At 46.5% G+C, this 25163-nt stretch overlaps 1 protein-coding gene across 1 annotated transcript in view; it reads right to left on the bottom strand.

Annotated features, from left to right (window-relative positions):
* SLC6A14 (solute carrier family 6 member 14) overlaps positions 1-14274 on the bottom strand; it is a 29159-nt gene extending 14885 nt beyond the window's left edge. The window contains exons 1-6 of the mRNA XM_063142079.1: positions 14201-14274; positions 11604-11766; positions 8224-8355; positions 4019-4183; positions 2933-3068; positions 374-506 (exon numbers count right to left, since the gene is read on the bottom strand). Coding sequence (XP_062998149.1) covers positions 374-506; positions 2933-3068; positions 4019-4183; positions 8224-8355; positions 11604-11766; positions 14201-14248 — 777 coding nt within the window. The 5' untranslated portion in view covers positions 14249-14274. The remainder of the gene's footprint in view (positions 1-373; positions 507-2932; positions 3069-4018; positions 4184-8223; positions 8356-11603; positions 11767-14200) is intronic.
* Between the last annotated feature and the right edge of the window lie 10889 nt (positions 14275-25163).

Raw genomic sequence — 25163 nt, 5'->3', positions numbered from 1 at the left:
GAAAGCATGTCACTCCCTCCTGCCATGCTAATGGTAGCCTTAAAGGGGAAGGTGTGTCATTCCAGGACATTATTGAAAATGATAAAAAATCCCCCCTGACACCATGGAAAGAACAAAAACCAGGACAAATCCGGGGAAATCCTGACAGTTGGTCACCCTAATTTAGTAGCAATAAATGCAATACTTAGTATTGCGTTTCTGTTGAAATAATAGTTACTCTTTCCAAGTTTGCAATGGAACATAAGTTTGCGTATGCACATATTATGCCCATGGTCCATCCTTTGTCTTTGGTGACACATTTCCTCTTTTGGAGGTGATGCATAAGTGGGAGAGGTGCTGCCATAGCGGACCTGGTGCGGTTCGATGCAATTACCTTTCCTGAAGACTTTATCCCTTTGAACAAGGCCACTGCAACGATCAGCCAGGAAAGGAGAAGGCAGAGGGCTAGGTACCATACGATCTCTCCAGTGTCGTTCAGTCCGTCTGATCGCCGAAGGACCTGTTTGCTGAGAGAAGGAGATCACGGAAGCATCAGCAAGGATAGGGCTTTGAACGGAACCACTCTGCTATCTACGAGGCTTGTGCATTGCGTGATCACAAGAAGGCGTCTGGTCTCTCCTGCACTGGGATCCTTTATGTCGCCCAGGGTTGTCTTTGAATGCAGGTCACGAAAGGCGAAGGGAGCAGGGGGCTGGGCCTAAAAAGACCTACAGGCCAGCCAAATGGGGTGTGGGATTCCTTTCTAGCCTGTCTGGTTTTGATCCACCCCGACTTGTCCAGTTTTTCCGTCTTGGTTGTATGTCCGGCCTGGACCTCTGATCCAGACCACAAACTAGCTTGCCAGTGTTTCCTCCTGGCCCCGGGCACTGATCCTGCCTGCTGGTTTTCGGTCTTGAGCTACTTATTGGGCAAAACCGCAACTGGAATTGCCCTGCCCATGATGGCCCCTGCCACATTCCTCAAGGCAAACAAACGTCTCTTTTGGAGTCGCGTGTATGTACACACACACGGGGTGCCATGTTGCTTCAGTAATGCACACCCTTTTAATAAGTTTATGAATCACCAGGCAAACACACCACAGCCCGCAGTGAATCATAAGCAGCACCAGAGTAATGGGTAGCAGCCCACACCCCTGCAAATTAGAGAGGTCCAGGTGCCACGGCAAGCATCAAGCACCTGCCCACGTTGAGGTCACTGGGGTGCCAGACCCAGAGGCAGAGGCTTTCCCGAGAAGGTCAACATTAACGATCAGGGAAGCTTGTGAGGAAAGATGCTCTCCCCAGCCTTTTCAGACCTGGCTTCCTGTGGTGCTCAATCATCCCATGCACATCCTCTTTCCTCTCAGAGGTGGCTCCTTAGGGGCAGGGCGGAGCTCCTTCCTCCTTCTCCAACTGTTGCTGATCCTGCACTCACATGCGAGCCTCACCAAGAGGTGGACAGAAGTGGGTGGACGAAGAGCTCAAACTGGATCTGGAAGACCCTTGTTGCTCATGACCTACTTCCACTATGGGAACGTCAGGTGACTTTGGACAAATCACTCAGGTTGCAATCTATACACTTAGGGATGGCATCAAGGGTAGTTGTGGGGTCCACACCCCAGCAGGGGCCCACTGACATGAGCCCCCTGGAATTGCTTCTCCTCCTCCTCCTCCTCCTCCCTATTGTTCATCTGCCTCTCACTCTGGACCAGATAATAGTGGTGGTAAGGAGGAGGAGGAGCTGAGGATACAGCCTCCTTGCTCCCTGGCTCTCAGGTATCAAGCAAGCAAACAAATGCTAGCAGTGATGAGAAGGAGGATGAGGAACAATAGCAACTGATGATAATGGCTATAAGGAGGCAGATGCACTGAGGGAGCGCGGCCATTGTCCTCAAGAACCTCAACAACCTGGAGTTGGCTCCCTGCTCCCCCTGGGCTGGAAGAAGGTGTTTCAGGTGATCCATCAGAATCAGACTCTGAAGTAGAGGAGTCGGCGCCAGACACAGGCCAGCCTAGACCAGTGGGGGAGAAAGCTCTCATGGGCTCTTCACCAGCTGGGAGTGAACTTTCTCCAGAGCTTATTTCGTCAAGAGCAAATAATACACAGTCAGAGGGAAGCTAACATTCTTCCGAGGGAGAGAGCACAGAGAGGGTAGCTGATCTTAGAGTACACCGCCGACTAAAACGGGCGGAGCAAAAGGAAGGTGAGAGGAAGTCAGCCCGGCTCGCATCTCATCAGAAGCTGCCTCAGAACAAGTCTCTCTGAAGTTAATGCATCTTGAGAAAAGGCTTTCCATTCTTCTTGAAAGGACAATTGTCTCGCTTAGTTTGCATAGTTTTGCCTAAGGGGGGAAGTTCCTAGTGATTAGACTCTCTTCAGGTGGGAAGAGATATTTATTGCTTGAATAAAGCTTTGCATCATTATTGTCTCCCAAGAAGGCAGGAGGTTTTGAGAAACAGAACATTGGCACTACATACACACTTACTTGGGAATCAGCCCCATTGAACGCAAGGGGAATTACTTCTCAGTAGACATGCATAGGATTGCATTTTGTAATTCCCCATCTCTAAAACTGGAGCAATAGAATTGCTTGCAACATCATTGTCCTTAGGAATATGTTCAACAACAAAATGTTTATCATGTATAGCTATAGGCCATTGCAATTCTTAGGAGTATAAGAAGCGGGCCTACTGAATCCAACCATCTAGCCCAGTTTCACTGACTCTGACAGGCAGCAGCTGCTCTCCAGAGTTTCAGGGCAGGATTTTTTCCAGCCCGACCTGGAGATGCTGGAGATTGAACCTGGGAACTTTGTGAGATTGTACACAAAGCAAGTGCTCAGCCTCTGAGCCATGGCCTTTCTCCTCGAGGGGCAACCTAACAAAACTTGCAGAGCAGGTGACAAAGGTGACGCGGCCCTTTAAGAATGAAAAGTTACAGGTCTAGTACTCACTTCCAGTACTGTTCGCTCGGAACCTGGGTGTTCTCAAACACTAAGGATCCATTGATGCAAGACTGGTTGTTGCTCATGGCCCAAGTGTAATTGACAGGTATAATGGAGTGATGTGGACCCGTTATATTGCAATGTCCTGAAAGAAAAGAAGGGGTTGTAAGGCAATGTTGCAAGGAGAAGAGGCTGCCTTTATTGCTGCAAACTTTTTTTTTTTTAACCCAGCTTTGGTGTTGCAGCTCATGATAATTTATTACTAGCAAAATGCCTATGAGAATGACAGGAACAGGGTGTGTTTGTGTGCACGTGCGTAGGTAGCCCTCCCCAATCCTCCAGGTCTCACAGGACTACAACTCCTGTGAATTACATTTCGGAGACCCTGCTCTGTATACAGGCACAGACTGCCCTTCCTATGGCCTCCCGATGAGGAAGGAGCAAGACATAGGAAGAGAGGTATTTATTTCACTTATTTAATTCATCATATTTCTATATGCCCCACAGCTGAAGCTCTCTGGGGGGTTCACAAAAATTTCTGAAATCCCCCTCCTCTCAATTCCTCTCTGGATTTTGGAGTGCTGAATTACCTGCTGACATTTAGCCTGGAGAAGAGAGGATTGAGGGGAGACATGAGAGCACTCTTCAAATACTTAAAAGGTTGTCACACAGAGGAGGGCCAGGATCTCTTCTCGAGCCTCCCAGAGTGCAGGACACAGAATAACAGGCTCAAGTTACAGGAAGCCAGATTCCGGCTGGACATCAGGAAAAACATCCTGACTGTTAAAGCAGTACGACAATGGAACCAGTTATCTGGGGAGGTGGTGGGCCCACCCACACTAGAGGCCTTCAAGAGGCAGCTGGAGAACAGTCTATAAATAAATTTTAACTTGGTGTTTTAAATTCGTAATTTTGCATTGCTGCTGTTTTTATCTGGTTGAGCTTTTATATTGTATTTTATATTATGGTTTTATACTGTTGTTTTATACTTTGAATGGTTTTAATTTTTGTGAACCGCCCAGAGAGCTCCGGCTATTGGGCGGTATAGAAATGTAATAAATAGATAAATAAATCATGTTGCTAAGAACAGTTTACCTTTTGGTGTCTTGCTGCACATTGGGTCAGCCCAAGCTGGGTCGCATTCTGTCCAAGGGAGCACACTTTGGAAGGAGGCAAAGAGATAGTAGAGACTGTAGCCAATGATGACGTTGTAATAAATGGTCACAAAGGTTGAGATGATCACCATTGTGATTCCCACTCCTAGGAGGAAAGAGAGAAGACGTCTCATTGTAAGGTCAGAAGATGGTTTTCAATGTCTGCTACTCCAGTTTCCCAAGACTAGGGCCACAGCTAGACCTAAGGTTTATCCTGGGATCATCCAGGGTTCACCCCTGCCTGAGCACTGGATCCCCTGTGTGTCACCTAGATGAACAGGTTTGACCCCTGGACGATCCAGGGATAAACCTTAGGTCTAGCTATGACCCAAGTAGATCCACTGGAGAGAAAATTGGAGGCATGTGGGGAAAGAAGGCTGATGGGGTTTTATCCTGTTCTTATTCCATGTGCTTCCCTGATTTCAGGCGCCTGCATGGCTTTCCCAATCCCTTCCCAAACCATCTGGCTGAAGATGTGCTTAACATATGTCAAAGCACCTTGTAGAGCAGGACTGGGGAACCTCAGGGCGATGGGCCAAATCCAGCCTTCTAAGGGGACTAGGTTTGCACAACACACTAACCTACACTCAGTGGTTGAATGTGCGTTGTTGTTGTTGTTGTTGTTGTTGAACTATGGGCTGTTTGTTGAACTGTGGGTTAGTGTGTTGTCTGAACCCAGGTCATTTCCCACAGGATGGCTTGTTAACCATGTGGTATGGCTTTTTTTTCTCGAACAAGCCACCTTGAGAACCCATGGCTTGTTGTTGGGTTGTTAATAAGCCACACTGCGTGGTTAACCATGCATCCTGCGGAAAATGTCCTGCGTTCAGATAGCATGCTAACCCATTGTTCAACAAACAACACACACTCAAACACTGAGTGAGACCTGGGTATCAGCTCTGGTCACTGAAAAACCTGTATACTCCATTGCTTGTAATAGGAACACCTGTTGTCCCTCAACCAGTGGTCCTACACTGAAATGCTAAATTCTTTCTCTAGCTCTCTTCACCCGCTCCAGTCCTTAAATAACTGCACTGTTGCTAATCTAGTTCTTGGCCCCAACTACATTACTCATCCCAAAAACTCAACACAAGGAGACTGGATCACAACACTGTACTACACTACAGGGGTGTCGTACAGTACACTAACACCTCCCCCCCCCATGTAAAACAGGCAACTTTATATCAGCCACAGCCTCGCTTCCTTCACTATGGGTACAATAGTGATAGATTTTATCTGCGTTGGCATGTTTATAACGTTTATAAACTCAGGAAAACAAAGCATCTTTTTAAGAGGGGAATGAAATAAGATCTGAGTTAGAAAGATCATGAACTCTTGTATTTGCTGCTGCCTTTTGTTTCTCAGTAGACATACTACTGCCTAAAAACCTGTATTTCTGAATTGTAAATTTTTGGAGCCAGGAAGTTCCTTCTCCAGTCAATGGCTGTGTGGAATCAATCACTGACTGCCACTTTGCTCATTGTCTAAAGTCCCTGAAAAGCAGGGCAGGTGAGTTTCTCACAAATGAATGGGCAGCATATTGCCCGCACATTCTGGGTTCTACATGCAATAGAGGCTTCCTTTAAAATAATAATAATAATAATAATAATAATAATAATAATAATAATAATAATGGAATTGCTCCGTATGGCTTAGCAATTCCCCGGCCAGAGAAGGGGGGTCTGACTCAGCCAGGCCAGACACACGCCCCTTCACTGCTGCTTGTTAACCCTTTACAGTCTAGGTTCTCAAGGAAACCATGCCACATTCCAGAATAGGGACCAAATGCTTTTATTCTTTACACACACACTTTCATAAGGGTCCACACATTAAGGTTAACACTTAAGAGGTTTGGAGGGGTGGGAAAACACAGACAAAGGAATAACACACATAAAACAGCAGGGATTAACACTTCACCCTTCCCTTCCACACGCTCAAGCCTAACAGAATTCACACTCGCTCCCCGCTTAACCACTCCCACCAGCTGTAACTCCGGCAAGGTCCCTTGCCCCAAAACAGTACCCAAACCTATTCTAAAACAAAACAAACACTTAACTCTGCGACTCAACCTTTGTTGCTCACCCCAACTTGGCTTTACGCCACTCGAGCTAAACTCCTTCCCTCAGTGGCTGCATGGGGCCTCCGCCATCCAGCCGGTCTGGCCTGGATGCTTTGACTCACCACGCACACGCTGGCCTCCTGACACCCAGAGGAAAGAGACTGGACCCTTAGGTGCCTAAGCCTTTTATCCCTTTCTGGGACCCCTTTGTCACCAGACCCACCCTGGCCAGTAGAAACCCCATAGCAACCCACACCTCTCCTGAAGGGAGGGGGAACGCTCCCAGACATTACACAGCTGCAACTTGTTACTCTCTCCCCGGTACCAGCCTGGGGAGGCATTATCAGATGCCAGGCGCTTCTCGCCCAGCGTGGCCTTGGCATTTCACTTGCTACTCCCTCTTCAGACACAAAGAAACCCCTCTCCCTCTCCCTCTCCCTGGGATGAAGCAAAAGATGTTCTCTTAAAGGAACCATGGGCTCAGCCCATGACAATAATCATCATCATCATCATCATCATCATCATCATCATCATCATCTGGGAATTATGTCTCATCCAGTGGGGCAAGTGCCCCCTGCCCACCACCCACCTACAGGTGCCCATGCCTGCATCCTTTGCAATTCTGAATACTGCAACATGCAGTTTGTGCCCTGTGCAGAGCCTAAGAGGTTTTCAGTGTTTTTTACTAGGGACAAATTGGCCAGGATTCTGCCCAGATTCTGATAAATTAATCCTTAGGGTTGTCTTCTATAGTTAAAAGTCAACAAAGTTAAAGGCTGGGTAAGTTCTTAATCTCTAAGCAAATGAAGTTTCCTGGTTCTTCCTAAGATCTGTAGTAAAGGCCAACAGGTTACCCAGGGCTGAGCTCATGAATCTTTACTCTCAGAATTGGCAAAGTATAAACAGGGGCAAACATCAGCTCACAAAGGATGGAACTTCCGAAATGTAATAGATGCAACAGGACAACCCAACCCTCCCAACAGGCACTCGAAGGCTCTCTGGACTTACTAACACTCCTTTGGTCTAATTTCTGGGAGTGTTTCCCAATCACTCTTAGGCACAGATTCACATGAACCAAAACAATACTATGCTCTGTCTCTTCCAGCTTTTGAAAGTGTATTTCTTTCCCTTACAAGTGAAACTGTGTTCAGCCATCACTCAACTGAACTTGAGTAGGGTATAATCAAAGTGCACCATGGTGTAGGTCATGAGCAGGGAATCTTTTTTAAAAAAGATATTGAGGGCTGCATGGGGAAAATCTTTCTGGAAGGGGTGCATGCCCTATGGGGTAGATTTGAGCCACTCTTCCTCAACCTGGAGCCCTACAGATAGGGTGACCATATGAAAAGGAGGACAGGGCTCCTGTATCTTTAACAGTTGCATAGAAAAGGGAATTTCAGCAGGTGTCCTTTGTATATATGGAGAGCCTGGTGAAATTTCCTCTTCAACACAACAGTTAAAGCTGCAGGAGTTATACTAGAGTGACCAGATTTAAAAGAGGGCAGGGCACCTGCAGCTTTAACTGGTGTGATGAAGAGGGAATTTCCCCAGTTTCTGCAGCTGAAACTCTCCCCACGGCTTGAGTTCGATCCCACTGGAAGCTGGGTCTCAGGCAGCCGGCTCAGGTTGACTCAGCCTTCCATCCTCCCGAGGTTGGTAAAATGAGTACCCAGTTAGCTGGGGGAAAGGTAATAACGGCCAGGGAAGGCAACGGCAAACCACCCCGCCATAAGGCCTGCCAAGAAAACGTCAGCGAAAGCTGGTGTCCCTCCAAGAGTCAGTAATGACTCAGTGCTTGCACGAGAGGTTCCTTTCCTTTCTTCCCCATATATACGAATGACACCTGCTGAAATTCCCTTTTCTATGCAACTGTTAAAGATACAGGAGCCCTGTCCTCCATTTCATAGGGTCATCCTAGCTCAATGGCTGAGCCGGGCTTTGTACTCTATGCAATACACGGCCGCCTCAGCTCTGATTTTCATGGCCTTCGGAGTACTGCCAAGAGGAACCTTCCCTGGGAGCTCATTTTAATAAAGCACATCCCCCTCCCCAGCTGTAATCAATATGGAAAGGATAACAAGGCCAACCTTGGAAAAGGGGGAGAATCCTCCACACGGAAACCGGTCCCAAGCTGGCAAACTGCCCAAGGGAACATTCCAAGAAGAACAAAGGCAGTCCAGCCAGTGCCAGCATGATGGTGTATGGTATCAAGAAGGCTCCTGCCAAGAGAGCAAAACCAGCATGAGAATTCGATCCGCCACCCTTCACAGGTATGTGTGCAGCGGCAATGAACTTTAAGCTGTCCTGTTCGCAGAAACCAAACAAAGGCATTAGCTGCTGTGATGGGCACAGAGAAAAATTACAAAAGTTAAACAAGTAAAAGGCCGTCTGGAATTTGTCCAACTTCTGTCGGCACAACATTACACTGGCTTTAGCGTTCTGCATAAGTAGGGTGACCCTATGAAAAGGAGGACAGGGCTCCTGTGTCTTTAACAGTTGCATAGAAAAGGGAATTTCAGCAGGTGTCGTTTGTAGATATGGAGAACCTGGTGAAATTCCCTCTTCATCACCACAGTTAAAGCTGCAGGAGCTATACTAGAGTGACCAGATTTAAAAGAGGGCAGCTTTAACTGGTGTGATGAAGAGGGAATTTCACCAGGTTCCCCATATATACAAATGACACCTGCAGAAATTCACTTTTCAATACAACTGTTAAAGATACAGGAGCCCTGTCCTCCTTTTGATACGGTCACCCTAGCATAACTCTAAATGCTGCCTATTTTTATGCCAACAGACATTGGCCACATATTCCTACAGATTTGGAGATGTTTCCCAGATGAGAAAGCTTTCCAGACTGGATTTAATCAAACTACATAAACAACTGAAGCTAAATCAGTGTGTCGGTTCTAGAAATGTGTGTGGCGAAGATAAAAGAGAGTGCCGTACAATAACAGAGGTTTCTTCATTGCAATCTCGCTGCTTCCTTTAATTTTACCAGGGGCACCATGCAATGGACAGTGCAGAAAGGTGCTGGCCATGCCATGCTCCACACAACCCAACCTGTTCCTATGCTGTGTAAAAGCTTTGTACGCTCAAGTACAATTCTTGATGTTATCACTTTTTGTTTTTGTTGTTCTACCTGTTGAACTAAAAAAAAAAAGGTTCTCCAGGGTGCTTAAAATCCAAGTTCATGTTAAAAGAACTGATAAAAGAAAACATCACAGCAAGACGGAAGTGAACAACTTTTGTTCAGCAGCAGAACACACACACACACCCCTCCAGCAAAAAGAAGAGCACTCCCTTAAATTCAGCGAGTCCTGAAGGCCTCTGATTGATGACTAAACACCACAGGGAGCGTAAGACATTTGTCACCAGAGGCAACGGTTAAGATAGCTTGCTCGTCCCATTTCATGTACGAAATCCAGCTGGGCTGCTAGATGAATCTTTCTCTGACAATGGTGACGGAATGACACCTTCTACCACAAGGGAAGGCACATAGATCTCTCCTCCAACATCTGCCACCTCCCAGCAACTGCTGCCTGAAACAACAGCCTCACTTTGCTTAATGGTAGGGCCGGCCCTGCTAAACACCAACAGTGGATGATCAAAGTGCATTTCCTACGGGAGGGAGCAGAGTTCCTCGTTGTTGGTGCCACTGCAAAAAAGGCCTTGTAGAATATAAGAGCTGCCTTGCTGGATCGGAACAAAGGTCCATAAACCGACTCCCAACATTCTGTATCCCACAGCTGCCAGCTAGTTACATCTGGAAGCTGGCAAGCAGGCTAGTACATGACCATACTGTATCACACAATGTTCTAGGTCCACTTAGTGTGCCAGACCAGTGCAAGCTATTATGCTGTTGTGTTCATTAGCTCTGGACTTCAACTCCCATCAGCATCAGCCAACCTGGCAAATGGTCAGGAATCCTGGGAGTTGTAGTTCAAAACTACTGGAGGGCATCCCAGGTTGGGGAAGGCTGTTTTACAGGATTAACGCTTTCTCTGCCTAAAATGGACAAGAAAGGAGTTGGAGGGAGAAAAGATTGGAATTTCCCAAAGAGGAGGGCTTTCTGCATTCCATCATTTTGTGCAAGGATGATTCTAGCCATGGGGAGTCCTATTGCTAACCATTAAAAGGCACTGTGAAGATATCCCATCTTTTATGCCTGATCAGATGTTCTATGCTAAGAAAAAAGTCAGGAGAAGAACCGGAAAAACACACAAAGAGTCCAAGTGAAAGTCGGTGGTGTCTAGACTCCCTGTAAAATTCTGCGAATGAGGCAGCTTTGTGGTGTGATAAAAGCCTCATCTGGAAACACCCCAAATGTGGAAAAAGCACAGGTATTGACTGAGCATCCTGGAAATCTCAGCATCATTGGTTGCATAGTGTGGCCGCTCCACACCGCCACCTGAAGCAGGTGAGGCCTCGGGGTCCTTGCTGATGGTCAGCAGGTAAGACACTAGGAGATGGCTGGAGTTCTCTTGTTGCTGTTTTCCAATAAGCAAATGCATGCAAAGATATATAGAAGCAGCCTTACAAGTAGGTGCGTGAAGTTCAGAGCCTGCAAATTATTACTAGTCTGCTGGATTAGTCATTTGCATCCTAAAAGGTGGATGGGGTTAGGGAAGAAGTAGATTTAGTAAAGTCTTCCTTGGCTGGTCACCTAAAGATTTTATTTATTTATTTATTTATTACATTTTTTATACCACCCAATAGCCGAAGCTCTCTGGGCGGTTCACAAAAATTAAAACCATAAAAAGCAAAATAAAACAACCAACAGTCTAAAAACACAAATAGTTTTAGTTACAGCTCGCCCCAGGTGACCAGGGAAGTGGCTTGCATGATGACACATGCCACTTTAACAATATTATTATAATTATTTTATTAAAACATTTGTATCCTGCCCTATATCACTAGGATCTCAGGGTGGCATACAGATAAAATCAGAACAATATACACAGCTAAAAACATATTAAATTCTTAACCAATTAAAACCAGTAGAATTTTTTTTAAAAAAAGCAATAACAACAATTAAAACTATGTGTAACCATGCAGAATTTAGCCTTCAAAGGTTCTGAAAAAACATATTTCTTTCCCTTACAAGTGAAACTGTGTTCAGCCATCACTCAACTGAACTTGAGTAGGGTATAATCAAACTGCAACATGGTGTAGGTCATGAGCAGGGAATCTTTTTAAAAAAAGATATTGAGGGCTGCATGGGGAAAATCTCTCTGGAAGGGGTGCATGCCCTATAGGGTAGAACTGAGCCACTCTTCCTCAGCCTGGTGCCCTACAGATGTTGTGGCACCGAAATGAAGCCGGTGTTGATGCCAGCTGGGCCTCCAAGGGGAGGGCATTCCACAACCAGGGTGTCACAACAGAGAAAGCCTGGAAGGCTGCTCTCTGTGCCGTCCTGCTACAATGGCCTCATTGCTGCTGACACAGAAAGCAAAAGAAGAAATCCTACCTCCGCCATTCTGATAGGTCAGGTATGGAAACCGCCACACGTTGCCCAGGCCGACAGCATAGCCAACCATAGAGAGGAGGTAGTCCGTTTTACTTGACCAGTTTCCCCGTTCAGAATTCTCATCGTCTTTATCGGCAATTTTCTCAGTGGATAATGTGAATTCCTTTGGGAATGTGAACAGAGGAGAGGCGCATTCATTTATCAAGTCTCACAAAAGGCAAAGTTAGATCCCAACATCTATACGAGAGCCATTGTGGTGTAGTGACTAGAGTGTCGGAGTCAGGAGATCTGGGTTCTAGTCCCCACTCAGCCATGAAGCTCACTGGGTGACTTTGGACCAGTCACTGGTTCTTAGCCTAACCTACCTCACAGGGTTGTTGTGAGGATAGAATGGAGAGTTGGAGGAACACATAAGCCACCTTGGTTCCTCTCAAAAGGTGGGAAAAGGTGGGAGATAAACGTAATAATAATAAATAAAAGTAAAAATACCTTTACTAGGCCAACCAAAACATGAACAAAAAGTGTGCAAGCTTTCAAGATATCTTCATCTGGAAAGATCTTATAAAAAGCAGGTTAGATGAGCATAGGAACGGAGGGGACCCATGAAGACAATGTGGATGAATGAATAAATGAAGCGTTATTGAATAAGTCTTCCGACCATTTAAAAAATCAAAAATCACATCATCATTAAAAACAGACAGGCATTAATTAAAATTTATGTTTTAAAATGATAAAACAATGTACAATTCTTATATAATATATTATTTATGACTAACAATTAATTAAAAACCCTTTAATAAAATCTATTTATTAGGCCAATTTTCTACTTCTTTTTTCCCCTTACACTGGCTGCTTTAAGAGTAAAAAGAGCAACCCTTTAGGTCACATAATAACTAGAACCACGTAGGAGAAGGGACAATTTATCCTTCGCTGTCCAATTTCTCATACGTATTAAAGACATAGATAGGTAGTATTCTCTACGTTTTGAATATAAACAACATTCAAGTAGATAATGAGCTATGAAGACAATGTGACTTCACCATCAAGTCAATTTCTCCACTCCTCTATCACCCCCCACATCTTGCCTGATGAAGAGAGATGGAGGTCATAGAATCATAGAGTTAGAAGGGGCCTATAAGGCCATCTAGTCCAACCCCCTGCTTGATGCAGGAATCCACCCTAAAGCATCCCTGACAGGTCTCAATAACTTGCACATCTTTTGCGTGTCATCTTTTGGCTGGCCTAATAAAAGTAATACACTAATATGGATTTTGGAATCATTCATTCATGTATTGACAAAAATATTTGTATCTCAACAACATCTTGAAAGGGGATAATTAAAGATATGAAACTGAATCCTAATGAATGGAACTGAAATTTCAGCTCCTCGCCAGGTCAAGGGCTGGTTTGATGAACAGTAGCAGTAATTAACGCAGGGGCAGTTCTAGGGCATCTTTAAAATGTTTGTTTCTGTCACATGCATCCAGATCATTATTACTACTAGTAGTATTTAATTACTGCTGCCACAGCACTGCTATGACAACCCAGAGTAACATAAACAAAACACACCTTTTCTATTAATCCTTTGACAAAACCCCTCATTATTTATTTGATGGACTGGACTTTTAAATCACTCAATAATGGAAGTTCTCTGGGTGGTGTACAATACTTAAAAAAAACCACACACACCCATAGAATACAAATGTTAAAGCAAAATTTTAGAAAACAGTATCATAAAACAATGTTAAAACCAGCGGCAGAACAAAGTATTAAAAACAGCTCTTAAAATGCCTCCGAGAATAAAAAGGTCAGTGCCACTGAGAGACCATAATGGAGGCATCAAGTGAATCTCTCTGGGGAGGATATTCCATCAACAGGGGGGCCATCACCGATAAGTCTCTCTGCCATTGTCTCCTCAAATGATGGTCCCCATAACCCGGTTTTCCCCAACCTGCCTTCCAGGTGTTTTGGACAACAACTCCCAGCATTCCTGCCCATTGGCCACGCTCGCTGGGGCTGATGGGATTTGAAGACCAAAACATCTGGAGGCCAGCAGCCTGAGGCAGGCTGCTATAACCTCACTGTTGGAGAAAAGGGAGCCCAGCCGTATCTTTCCCCGTATCCTTCTTCTGCTTGAGTTTCCCAGCCCTTCCTCTGCGATCTCCCCCTGTGTTGAATGCTAGCTCCTCGGGGCAGGGATCTGTACTCTGTAAAGACGCACACGCGTCGAGGGAGGAGAAAGAAAGCAACGAAGCAGAAGAAGGTGCAGGTCTCTGTTGCAAGGAGCTTACAATCTAAACCCCGACGGTATTTGACGGAGGACTTCAAGGTGCTGCTGGGCTCCCGTGGTGGCAGGTAGAGAAGGGGGTGGGGGTGGGATTTGGATTTCCCACCTGAGCCCGCCTTCCCAAAGGGGTCCTTGCCCGTAGCGCGAACACCTGTCACACCTGTGCGAGCATCCGTCATCCCCCAGAGCAGCGCTGGGACCAGAGGGCGCCCCCTGCTGCTTCCCGCCGGCTAGGGACGCCCTCCCTCTCCCCCGAGGGCCACCTGGGCGCCAGGCACCCCCACCCCCCACCCCAGCCGCCGCCGCTCACCTCCTTGTTGCCGCAGCGCAGGAACGACGGCAGGCTGAGCCACCCCATGACCGCTGCGCTCTGCTTCGCCTCTCGAGGACTGTCGGCCGCTTCCTCCCGGCGGGGCAGCCTTTATGGGGCGCGCCGGCCGGCGGGGCCACCCCCCTGCCCTGCCCTGCCCTGCCCTGCCCTGCTCCTCCTCCTCCTCTGACACCTGCCTGATGGAGCCGCGAGAGGAGCAGCAGCAGGAGGCGCAGGAGCAGGTGGGCGGCCGCAGCCGTCGCCCCCCCACCCGGCCTGGCACGAGACAGGGACGAGCCGAAGGAGCGGGGAAGGGGGGGGGATGGACGCCCCCGCCCCCTGCTCCGCCCCCGTGCCTCTTGAGTCGAGCCAGGTGCCAGGACAGCCATCCTGCGAGCCACCCCCCCACCCCCACCCCTCCTTTCTCCCACCCCCCTTCTGTTCCTCTCTCACTCCCCACCCCCACCCCATGCATTCAACTGAAACTCCGCCTGTGCCAGTCGCACCTTCGCCTGAGCCCTGCCTCCCTCCTTTCCCACCTGACCACGCGCTCATCTAAGCCGTCGGTCCATCCACCGCTCCCCTCCGTCATCCCAAGACTCAGCCGGACTCTAAAACTCCTTGTTTCGCAAAGGATGCAAAAAAGCGCAGTTCGCGTTCGGGCACCGAGAAATCTCTCCATCAAAAGTCAGAAAGGGATGCTGTGAGAGCGCAGGATGGTCCGGGGTGGTTTAGCCAGCTACATCTTTTCACCTTTCTGTTCACCTTCCTCTGCTGTCTGGCCCCATCCTCCCTCCGGCTGCTTTCCCAACAATTCTTCTGGCTGCTTCTCCATCTGGAGAAAGTGAAAAGAGAGGACTGCCCCCCCCCCCCCCGTTCAATCCAGATATCTGCTGTCCCATCCGTTTCTGTCCATACCTGTCTCCTTAACATATCTCGGAAACATATAGGCTGCCTATATGTTTCCGAGCCCAATTCAAGGTGCTGGTCTTAACCTCTAAAGCCCTACATGGCTTGGGACCGCAATACCTGATGGAACGCCTCTCCCGACATGAACCTACCCGTACCCTGCGCTCAACATCTAAGGTCCTCCTCCGAGTGCCTACTCCGAGGGAAGCTCGGAGGATGGCAACAAGGGAGAGGGCCTTCTCAGTGGTGGCCCCCTGACTGTGGAATGATCTTCCCGATGAGGCTCGCCTGGCGCCAACGTTGTTATCTTTTCGGCGCCAGGTCAAGACCTTTCTCTTCTCCCAGGCATTTTAACAGCATTTAATAACGTTAAGTTTGTTTTTAATGGACCCCAGAACTGTTGTTTTTAAATGGATACTGTTGTTTTTATACTGTTTTTATGTTTTTTAAATTTTTGTATACTTTTAATGTTTACTATTTTTAATTGTTGTAAACCGCCCAGAGAGCTTTGGCTGTGGGGCAGTATATAAATGTAATAAATAAATAAATAAATAAATAACATGAGCTGGTCGTGTGTGTGTGTGTTTCAGTGTAATGTTTTTGCAAAGTTCAAACTCTCTCTCTCTCTCTCTCTCTCTGGCTGTATTCACCTGCTATATTTTTTTTCAGAATAATAACACATTTCTATTTAATAACATTTCAGCTCCAACACATTTCTTTTTTAAAGGCAAACAGCCCTCCATTCCCTATCCCATAAGCAGTGCGGAAAGAGGTGGCGCTTATATTTTGGTTCGACAATCTTTTCAAATGACACTTCGGAGCAAAAACTCAACCACGTGAGAGTGCAGGGCTTTCAGAAGACGTTGGAAGATACAAAGTGAATATCAGATTGAGGGATGGCATGAAGAAGTATGGGATATAGCTATCAATGATCAATTAACATGTAATATTAAAATAGAAAAAAAAAGGTGCAATTATAATGAATTTGAGATTATACGGAAACCGTTTTTGGAATTTGTTTTGTTAAGAGGGAAAGGATGTATACCTGTACAAGAAATATTACAATTTTGGGGAAAGGGATGAAGGTTAGTCCCGGTGCTAGGAGCACTGTTGTTTTATTTTAATGTAATGTAACTAATAAAATAAGGAAAGCTGAGCGAAGGAAGATAGATGCTTTTGAACTGTGGTGTTGGAGGAAAATGCTGAGAGTGCCTTGGACTGCAAGAAGACCAAACCAGTCCATACTCCAGGAAAAAAAGCCAGACTGCTCACTTGAGGGAATGGTAGTAAAAGCAAAACTGAAGTACTTTGGCCACATAATGAGAAGACAGGACACCCTGGAGAAGAGGCTGATGCTAGGGAAAGTGGAAGGCAAAAGGAAGAGGGGCCGACCAAGGGCAAGATGGAGGGATGATATTCTGGAGGTGACAGACTTGACCTTGGGGGAGCTGGGGGTGGCGACAGCCGACAGAAAGCTCTGGCGTGGGCTGGTCCATGAAGTCACGAAGAGTCGGAAACGACTGAACGAATAAACAACAACAAACTAATAAAATAATAATAATAACAGAAGACATTTGCCATCCTTTCAGAAACTGAGACATTTCGACTTGGTTTTTCAACCCAGACATTTGGAAATGCGGGAGGGAGGGAGGGTGGGGGTGGGGAAAGAAGGAGATGAAAGGAAGAAGCAGCGCGTCTTCAAAAACGATTTCACCCTGCCCTTCCCACTCATTTGCAGGGCTTTGCTTCACACTCAGCTGACGCACAGAGTCTCTTCAAAAGGAAAACCCAGCGTTGGCCCATTGTGTGCTTGTACCCACCCATGCTGCAATCTAAATATTCACTCACCCTGAGCAACCGCCACCTCCCCTCTGCAAGGTGCCTTGTCCTAATGTGTCATCCCTGGAAAGGGAAATGAAGATTTTGCAATCAAACTGATCCACTCCAGCCTAAGCAATGTAGCGCTCAGGGCAAATCCAGAAACCGCTGTTGCTGATTCTTAGAAATGGCAGGAATCTCAGGATTGAAGAAGGTAAGGAGATGCTTGCTGAATCAGTCCAGCATATTCAGCATAGCTAGTCCACAGTGGCCAACCAGGGACCTCTGGGGAAGTCCACAAGCAGGACATGAGAGCAATAGCCAAATTGCCCATCCTGTTCATGTTCCTCTGAAATTGGCTTTGACCGGGTTCAGATGAACAGCAGAGAAACAACAGGCTATGGGTTGTGTTTCCCCAGCCCTGGGCATACCGGTTCTGTGACCGGTATTTCCCTAATTATCCATGCTCCATCGTGGGTTGCTGTGTTGTCTGAACCCAGCGGGGAATGGTCTGGTGGTTTCTTACCAATCTTACAACCCATGGCTTGTGAGGTGGGAGAGATGCCACAAATGTCGCGCTGCGCACCAGGTTCAGATGACACGGCACGGAAATTATGGAAATACCACCCGTGCGACTGGCATGCACGTGTGTGCGTGCGTGCGCACGCGTAACAACCCATACTGGGTTGTTTCCCCCATTGGTCATCTGAACATGGCCAGTGACAGGCATACCTGAGTCTGGAGATAATCTCTAGCCCTCACGGCTAGTAGCCACTGCTAGCTTTTTCCTCCATAAATTTTTCAATTTAAACCCACCCAAATTGGTGGCTAGCACTGCATCCTGGGGTAGCAAATTACACAGTTTATGAGCTGTGTCTACTAGCACTTTCTTTTATCTGTCCTGAATCTCCCACCATTCAGTTTCATTGGGAGGCCACGGGTTCTAGTATTATGAGAGGATAAAAACTCCTCTATATTCCCTTTCTCCACACCAGGCTTCCCCAGCCTGGTGCCCTCCAGATGTTTTGGACGTATTTTATTTATTTATTTATTTATTTATTTATTTAGTAAGACATCTGTATCCCACCATATATCACAAGGATCTCAGGGCAGCGTGCAGATCATAGAATCATAGAATAGTAGAGTTGGAAGGGGCCTATAAGGCCATTGAGTCCAACCCCCTGCTCAATGCAGGAATCCACCCTAAAGCATCCCTGACAGATGGTTGTCCAGCTGCCTCTTGAAGGCCTCTAGTGTGGGAGAGCCCACAACCTCCCTAGGTAACTGGTTCCATTGTCATACTGCTCTAACGGTCAGGAAGTTTTTCCTGATGTCCAGCCGGAATCTGACTTCCTGTAACTTGAACCCATTATTCTGTGTCCTGCACTCTTGAAAGATCGGGAAGAGATCTTGGCCTTCCTCTGTGTGACAACCTTTCAATTATTTAAAGAGTGCTATCATGTCTCCCTTCAATCTTCTCTTCTCCAGGCTAAACATGCCCAGTTCTTTCAGTCTCTCTTCATAGGGCTTTGTTTCCAGACCCCTGATCATCCTGGTTGCCCGCCTCTGAACACGCTCCAGCTTGTCTGCGTCCTTCTTGAAGTGTGGTGCCCAGAACTGGACACAATACTCAAGATGAGGCCTAACCAGGGCCGAATAAAGAGGAACCAGTACCTCACGCGATTTGGAAGCTATACTTCCAAAAATCATACAACCAATATAAAACAATCAATATACATAGCTAAAAACAAATCAAACCATTAATAAGCTAAAACCAGTACAAAATTTACAAAACAGTAAAACCAATTAAAACAATTAAAGCTATGTATAGGCTTGGTGAATGTTAGCCTCCCATTAACTCCAGTCAGCCTGGCTAATGTTCAGGGATGCTGGGAGCTGTAGTCAAAACTATCTGGAGGGCACCACACTAATTTTATAAACTTCCATCATATACCTTCCCCTTTACTCACCTGTTTTGTGAACTATAAAGCTCCAAAGATTGTAAGCTTTTCTTGTGTGGGCATTGCTCTGGCTCCTAGATAATTTTGCTTGCCTTTTCCTGCAGCCTTTCCAGCTACCGTTTTTCAGGCACAGCAACTAGAATTTTACACAGGTTTCCAAGTGTGATGACACCATAGATTGTTAAAGGCATAGTGATATGATCAGTTTTTATCATATTGTCTATATAGACTTTCCCGATTGCTTTGTGGGGTGGCTACAGGTGGAATACTGTGCATAGCTCTGGTCGCCCCATGTCCAAAAGGATAATGTGGGGCCAGAAAGGGGGCAGGAAAGAGCTGAGCTGGGCAACCCAAATGAATGTCTATTGGAACACATTGGTTCCTTCCCAATAGCCAAAGGAATGCACTGAATTTCTGAATGCATTAAACCCAGGGCGATTGGTTGTTTATACACACAGTGGCTTTTAGGGACTGTCCCCAAACGGCAGAATAATCACCCTTCCAAATGGCCACTCCTCGAAATGGAGTAGATTTCTGCACCCAAACCTACAAAGTCCAGATACAAGAAAGATTAATACATCTGCTTGCAAATGGCTATTAGAATGTACTGGGATATTCTAATACTCTGATGACCTGCAGGCCTCTGAATAAAGATTAACAAAAGGTTTGCCATTCTGACTGCATTGCAACAGAACTTGAGATCACAGCAGGATCAGCTGTGCGTCATGTGGGATGAATTCGATATTATTCTGGCATAAACGGCTGGTGTAGACAAGGCCTGGGTGCGGAATCGCAACCAATTCCAGCCTGTTTCCCGTGGCCATTTGGAAGAGCAACATCATTTCGATTTGGCCATTTGGGGACGGTCCCTAAAAGCCCTCCAGAAATTCTGCGCATTGCATTCCTATGGCTATTCGGAAGGAACCAATGTGTATTCCCAATGGCCATTCCCTGTGACTGGCTTGAGAATCTCCCTTAGGAGAGGCGCAAGTGTGTGGGGCTTTTAAATAGAATCACGCATAGCCTGGAGAAAGGGGATAGAGGTCATTTTTCACCCTCTCTTAGACTGCCCAAGTTGGTATAAGTTGGGGTCACCCAATATAATTGCCGGGTAGATGCAGGGCAAACCAAAGAAAGTACCTCTTCAAACGCACTGTGTAATTAACTAAAGGTATTTGCTGCCACAAGATGTGGTGATTATAGTCACAGGCTTAGAGGACTTCTAAAGGGGATTAGACAGTCAGACGTCCACAGCCTGGTGGTCTCTAGAGACTGGTACTACAACTCCCATCATCCTCATCCAGAAGGACTCTCTTTATGGCCTTACTAAATTACCCCATTTCAAAAGCACTGAAAAGCTAAAACCTAGTTCAGCCCTCCCTCCACTGGGATGGGGGTAATAGGGTTGGTAGTCCAACACATTTAGAGAGTACCAGGTTGAAGAAGGCTATCAGAAAAGACATAAGAACGTTGGAAGCTGCCTTAGACTGAGTCAGACCTCTGGTCCATCTAGGCCAGTATTGTCGACACTGACTGGTAGCAGTGGCTGCTCAGGGTTTCTGGCAGGAGTTTTTCCAGCCTTACCGGGAGATGCTGGAAATTGAACCTGGGACCTTCTGCATGCAAAGCAGATGTTCTACCACTCAGCCACGGCCCCACCTATGGCATCTTATACTTTGAATACATGTCGTTCCAGGAGTACCCCCCCCCCCAGCTGTCCCAGTATTGGGCTAAATTGGATGTTACGTTAGCCATATTTACACATTCATTCATTCATTCATTCATTCGTATATACATCTATTTTAGACCATCTATACCACTTTTTTGAAATAATACGTCACTCAAGACCATTTACAGAAATGTAATAAGATGAATAAGAAATGAAAAAAATGAGTCTTGTGCTATTTAAAAGCTAACAAAGACGTTTTTTGTGGTTTAAATATGCTCAGTTTCAGATACTGTACAATAAAAAATTAGGCTGTAAGATGCCTCAAGGTTCTTTGTTGGATTTTGCTGCAACAGGCAGACACGGCTATTGCCCAGGAAAGTGGGGGCCAGTGTATGAACATAAAAAGAGCCCCACAGGATCTGACCCACCCAAATTTGACCTCTTTCAGGATTCTGTTTCCCACAGTGGCCGATTAAATGCCTCTAGAACAGCCTTCCTCAACCTGGGGCGCTCCAGATGTGTTGGACTGCATCTCCCAGAATGCCCCAGCCATCAGGCTGGGGCATTCTGGGAGTTGTAGTCCAACACATCTGGAGCGCCCCAGGTTGAGGAAGGCTGCTCTACAAACAGGACATGAAGGCAACAGCGTTCCCCAGTTCCTTGTCTCCATCGTTTGGCATTCAGGAGTTCACTGCTTCTGGACCTGGTGGCACCATATCGCCGTCCTGACTTTACAGCCATTGAAAGATCCATCCATAATCAAAATACGACAACAGTCCTTCATAGCTTAAGGCTAAGGGTAAATAACTGCGAGAAAAACAGCAGCAGCAGTGAAATGAACTTTAAAAATAGCAGTTAGAAAACAAATTCTTGTGCAAGAGGAATCAAAATCTGGTGCTAGAGTCTGCATCAAAGCTACAGTTATCCATGCTCTCATAACCTCTCATTTGGATTACTGCAATGCGTTATACGTGGGGCTGCCTTTGAAAACAGTCCAGAAACTTCAACTGGTACAAAACAGGGCAGCATGTTTATTAACAGGGACTGGCCAATGAGACCACAACATCACGCCAGTCCTTTTCCAGCTTCACCGGCTACCAGTCCAGGTCCGGGCACGATTCAAAGTGCTGGTATTAACATTTAAAGCCCTAAATGGCTTGGAGCCAGGCTTTCTGAAGGAACGCCTCCTCCCATATGTACCTGCCCAGACCCTAAGGTCATCCTCAGGGGTCCTTCTCCGTGAGCCCCTGCCAAAGGAAGTGAGGCAGGTGGCTACCAGGAGGAGGGCCTTCTCTGCTGTGGCACCCCGGCTGTGGAATGAGCTCCCTAAGGAGGTTCGCTTGGCACCTACACTATATTCTTTTAGACGCCTTTTTATTCTCTCAGTATTTTAACAGTCTATAAATTAATTTTAACTTCACTGTTTTAAATTTGTATTTTAAATGTGCATTTCTGCACTGCTGCTGATTTTATATTGTCTTTTATATCGTGTTTTTATACTGTTGTTTTCATACTTTGAATGGTTTTAATTTTTGTGAACCGCCCAGACAGCTTTGGCTATTGGGCAGTATAGAAATGCAATAAATAAATAAATAAATAAATAAATAAATAAATAAATAAATAAATAATCAAATGGAGGCATGGCTGGGCCCCTGCTGAGAAGCTGCACCCCAATAGGGCCCCATTGACAAGAGCCCCCCTGAAATTGCTCCTCCACCACCTGCCCCTCACTCTGGCCCAGACAGTGCTGGTAGTGAGAAAGAGGAGCAGGAGATAATAGAATCATAGAATAGTAGAGTTGGAAGGGGCCTATAAGGCCATCGAGTCCAACCACCTGCTCAGTGCAGGAATCCATCTTAAAGCATACCTGACAGAAGGCTGCCAAGCTGCCTCTTGAAGGCCTCTAGTGTGGCAGAGCCCACAACCTCCCTAGGTAACTGGTTCCATTTTCATACTGCTCTAACAGTCAGGAAGTTTTTCCTAATGTCCAGCCAGAATCTGGCTTCCTGGAACTTGAGACCATTATTCCGTGCCCTGCATTCTGGGATGATCGAGAAGAGATCCTGGCCCCCCTCTGTGTGACAACCTTTCAAGTATTTGAAGAGTGCTATCATGTCTTCCCTCAATCGCCTCTTCTCCAGGCTAAACATGCCCAGTTCTTTCAGTCTCTCCTCATAGGGCTTTGTTTCCAGACCCCTGATCATCCTGGTTGCCCTCCTCTGAACACGCTCCAGCTTGTCTGCCTCCTTCTTGAAGTGTGGTGCCCAGAACTGGATGCAATAGGCCTAACCAGGGACGAATAGAGAGGAACCAGTACCTCACTGCCTCTTTGCTCCCTGGCTCTCTTCTTGTCAAGCAAGCGAGAGCAATCATAGAATCATAGAATCATAGAATAGCAGAGTTGGAAGGGGCCTACAAGGCCATCGAGTCCAACCCCCTGCTCAATACAGGAATCCACCCTAAAGCATACCTGACAGATGCTTGTCCAGCTGCCTCTTGAAGGCCTCTACTGTGGGAGAGCCCACAACCTCCCTAGGTAACTGATTCCATTGTTGATGAGAGAAAAAGAAGAGGAGGCAGAGCAAGAGCAGCTGGTGACAATGGCAGTGATAAGACTGAGCGAGGGACCCCATGGAAGGTGTCCTGCTGAAAGGATCTCCACGGAGATGGCACTGCTGGTGCAGACAGCATCAAAAGTCAGGTAGCAAGGTGGGCCTTGCTGGGGAGAGACACCTGCAACTACGGCAAAAGAAAAAGGCCAGTTCTCTGACCCGCTTCCTTAATTCCCCCTGGATGCAGGATGAGATACACACGCTTCATCCCAGAGGTAGCCAAAGCCGCAATTTGCCAACAGTACCAGAAACCTAGGGTGACCAACTGTCAGGACTTCCCCGGATTTGTCCTTGATTTTGTTCTTTCCATGGTGTCAGGGGGGATTTTCTATAATTTTCAATAATGTCCTGGAATGACACACCTTCCCCTTTAAGGCTGCCATTAGCATGGCAGGAGGGAATGACATGCTTTCTTGAGGCACATCATTCCCCCACCCCGAGCTCCAATTGAGGTCTTAAAGGGGAAAGTGGGTCATTGGTGGACATTATAGAAAAGGCCCCAATTGGAGTGAATGGTGGTGGTGCAGAATGAAATCCTTTCCCCTCCTCCACTCCAATCGGGTTCTTTAAGGTGGCGGGGGAATCACGTACTTTCTGCAGGACTCAGAAAGCTGCTTCCCCACACACACACTAGGTGTCCTCTTTTTTGGTTTCCCAAATATGGTCACCCTACAGAAACCTCTTCCCCAGGCTATCACTGAACAAAAGCCAAAATAGTTTGAGGTCCTTGATGTGCAACCCCCACTGGGAGCAAACAGCCCCCCCCCAGCAGTGTTACAGCAACAGTGACAGGCTTGGCGAGAGGGTATTTATCCCCGGGCATTTTGGTTTAATGACTAGGCAGGCCCCTCCTAGATAATTCGTATTTACACAGCAATACAGCCTGATGCCGAACAAGCTCTTTGCGGTGATGCCTGCTTATTAGGATTAAGGTATGTGATGTAATGTTTTGAGGCTGCACGATTGGGGTTATTTTTGTTTTGTTTTAATGTGCAAAGTCAAGGTGATGGGAAAACACAGCGGTAAACACTGCAAAGGCAAGAACATCTTGGTTTGGGGGAAGAATGAAGAGTTTGTGGTACACATGTGTGTGTGTGTGTGTTGGGGGAGAGATTTCAAATATTTCGCCCTTTTAAAAATATAACCTCAGCTCAGTGTGTGTAAGGTATAAACAACCACCTCTCTTTTCATCCAATGCTGGGACTGCACAATGACCCACACTCACTCTCGGTTGGGTAGAGGTTAAATTTGGACCGAAGAGGATCATAAGTTAAAGCATAGAGTTTGGAGCATGGGGTAACCTTGTCATAGGAAACTGCCTTATACTGAGTAAGACTCTTGCATCATCTAGTTCAGTGTTTCCAACACTGACTGGCAGCAATGGGTCTTAAGGGTTTCAGGATGGAGTTTATTCAACCCTATCTGGAGATGCCGTGACCTTCTGCATGCAAAGCCGGGGCTGTACCCCTGAGCTACTTTGGTCCTTATCCTGAACTAGGGCCCTTTCATAGCTATTGGCTTTGGGCGTGCAATGTTTGGGGAGGCACTGCATCTTTTGAGGCGAGGGCACTGGTTTCCCCTCCACATTTTTGGAGGCCATGGTGGCTTTCTTGTAAGACTGAAAACTTAATTGGTAAAATAATCATTAGATTAAAAAACCCGAAAGCTTTATTTATGTCTTCACCAGCTTGGCACCTTCCAGATGTTTAGACTACAACTCCCATCATCCCTTGCCATCGGTCATGCTGGCTGGCACTGACGGGAGTTGTAGTACAAAACATCTGAAAGGTGTCAGATTAGGGAAGGCTGCATTAGTTGATGGGAGTCAATGTTCCAAGCTGAGGGCATATTTGTTGATGATATTTTGCTTCTGGGGTGTTCTTAGAACTGTTGGTTCCTTCTAAATACTTCTGACGCTTTCTCCAATATAACAAAAAGGCACCTGTGGCCGTTTTCATGTTTATTTCTATATAGGCAATTAATCAATTGTTTGA

The sequence above is a fragment of the Elgaria multicarinata genome, chromosome 15, assembly GCF_023053635.1.
Source record: "Elgaria multicarinata webbii isolate HBS135686 ecotype San Diego chromosome 15, rElgMul1.1.pri, whole genome shotgun sequence".
In the NCBI taxonomy this organism is placed as follows: Eukaryota; Metazoa; Chordata; class Lepidosauria; order Squamata; family Anguidae; genus Elgaria; species Elgaria multicarinata.
This window is presented reverse-complemented; position numbering and strand designations above follow the sequence as displayed.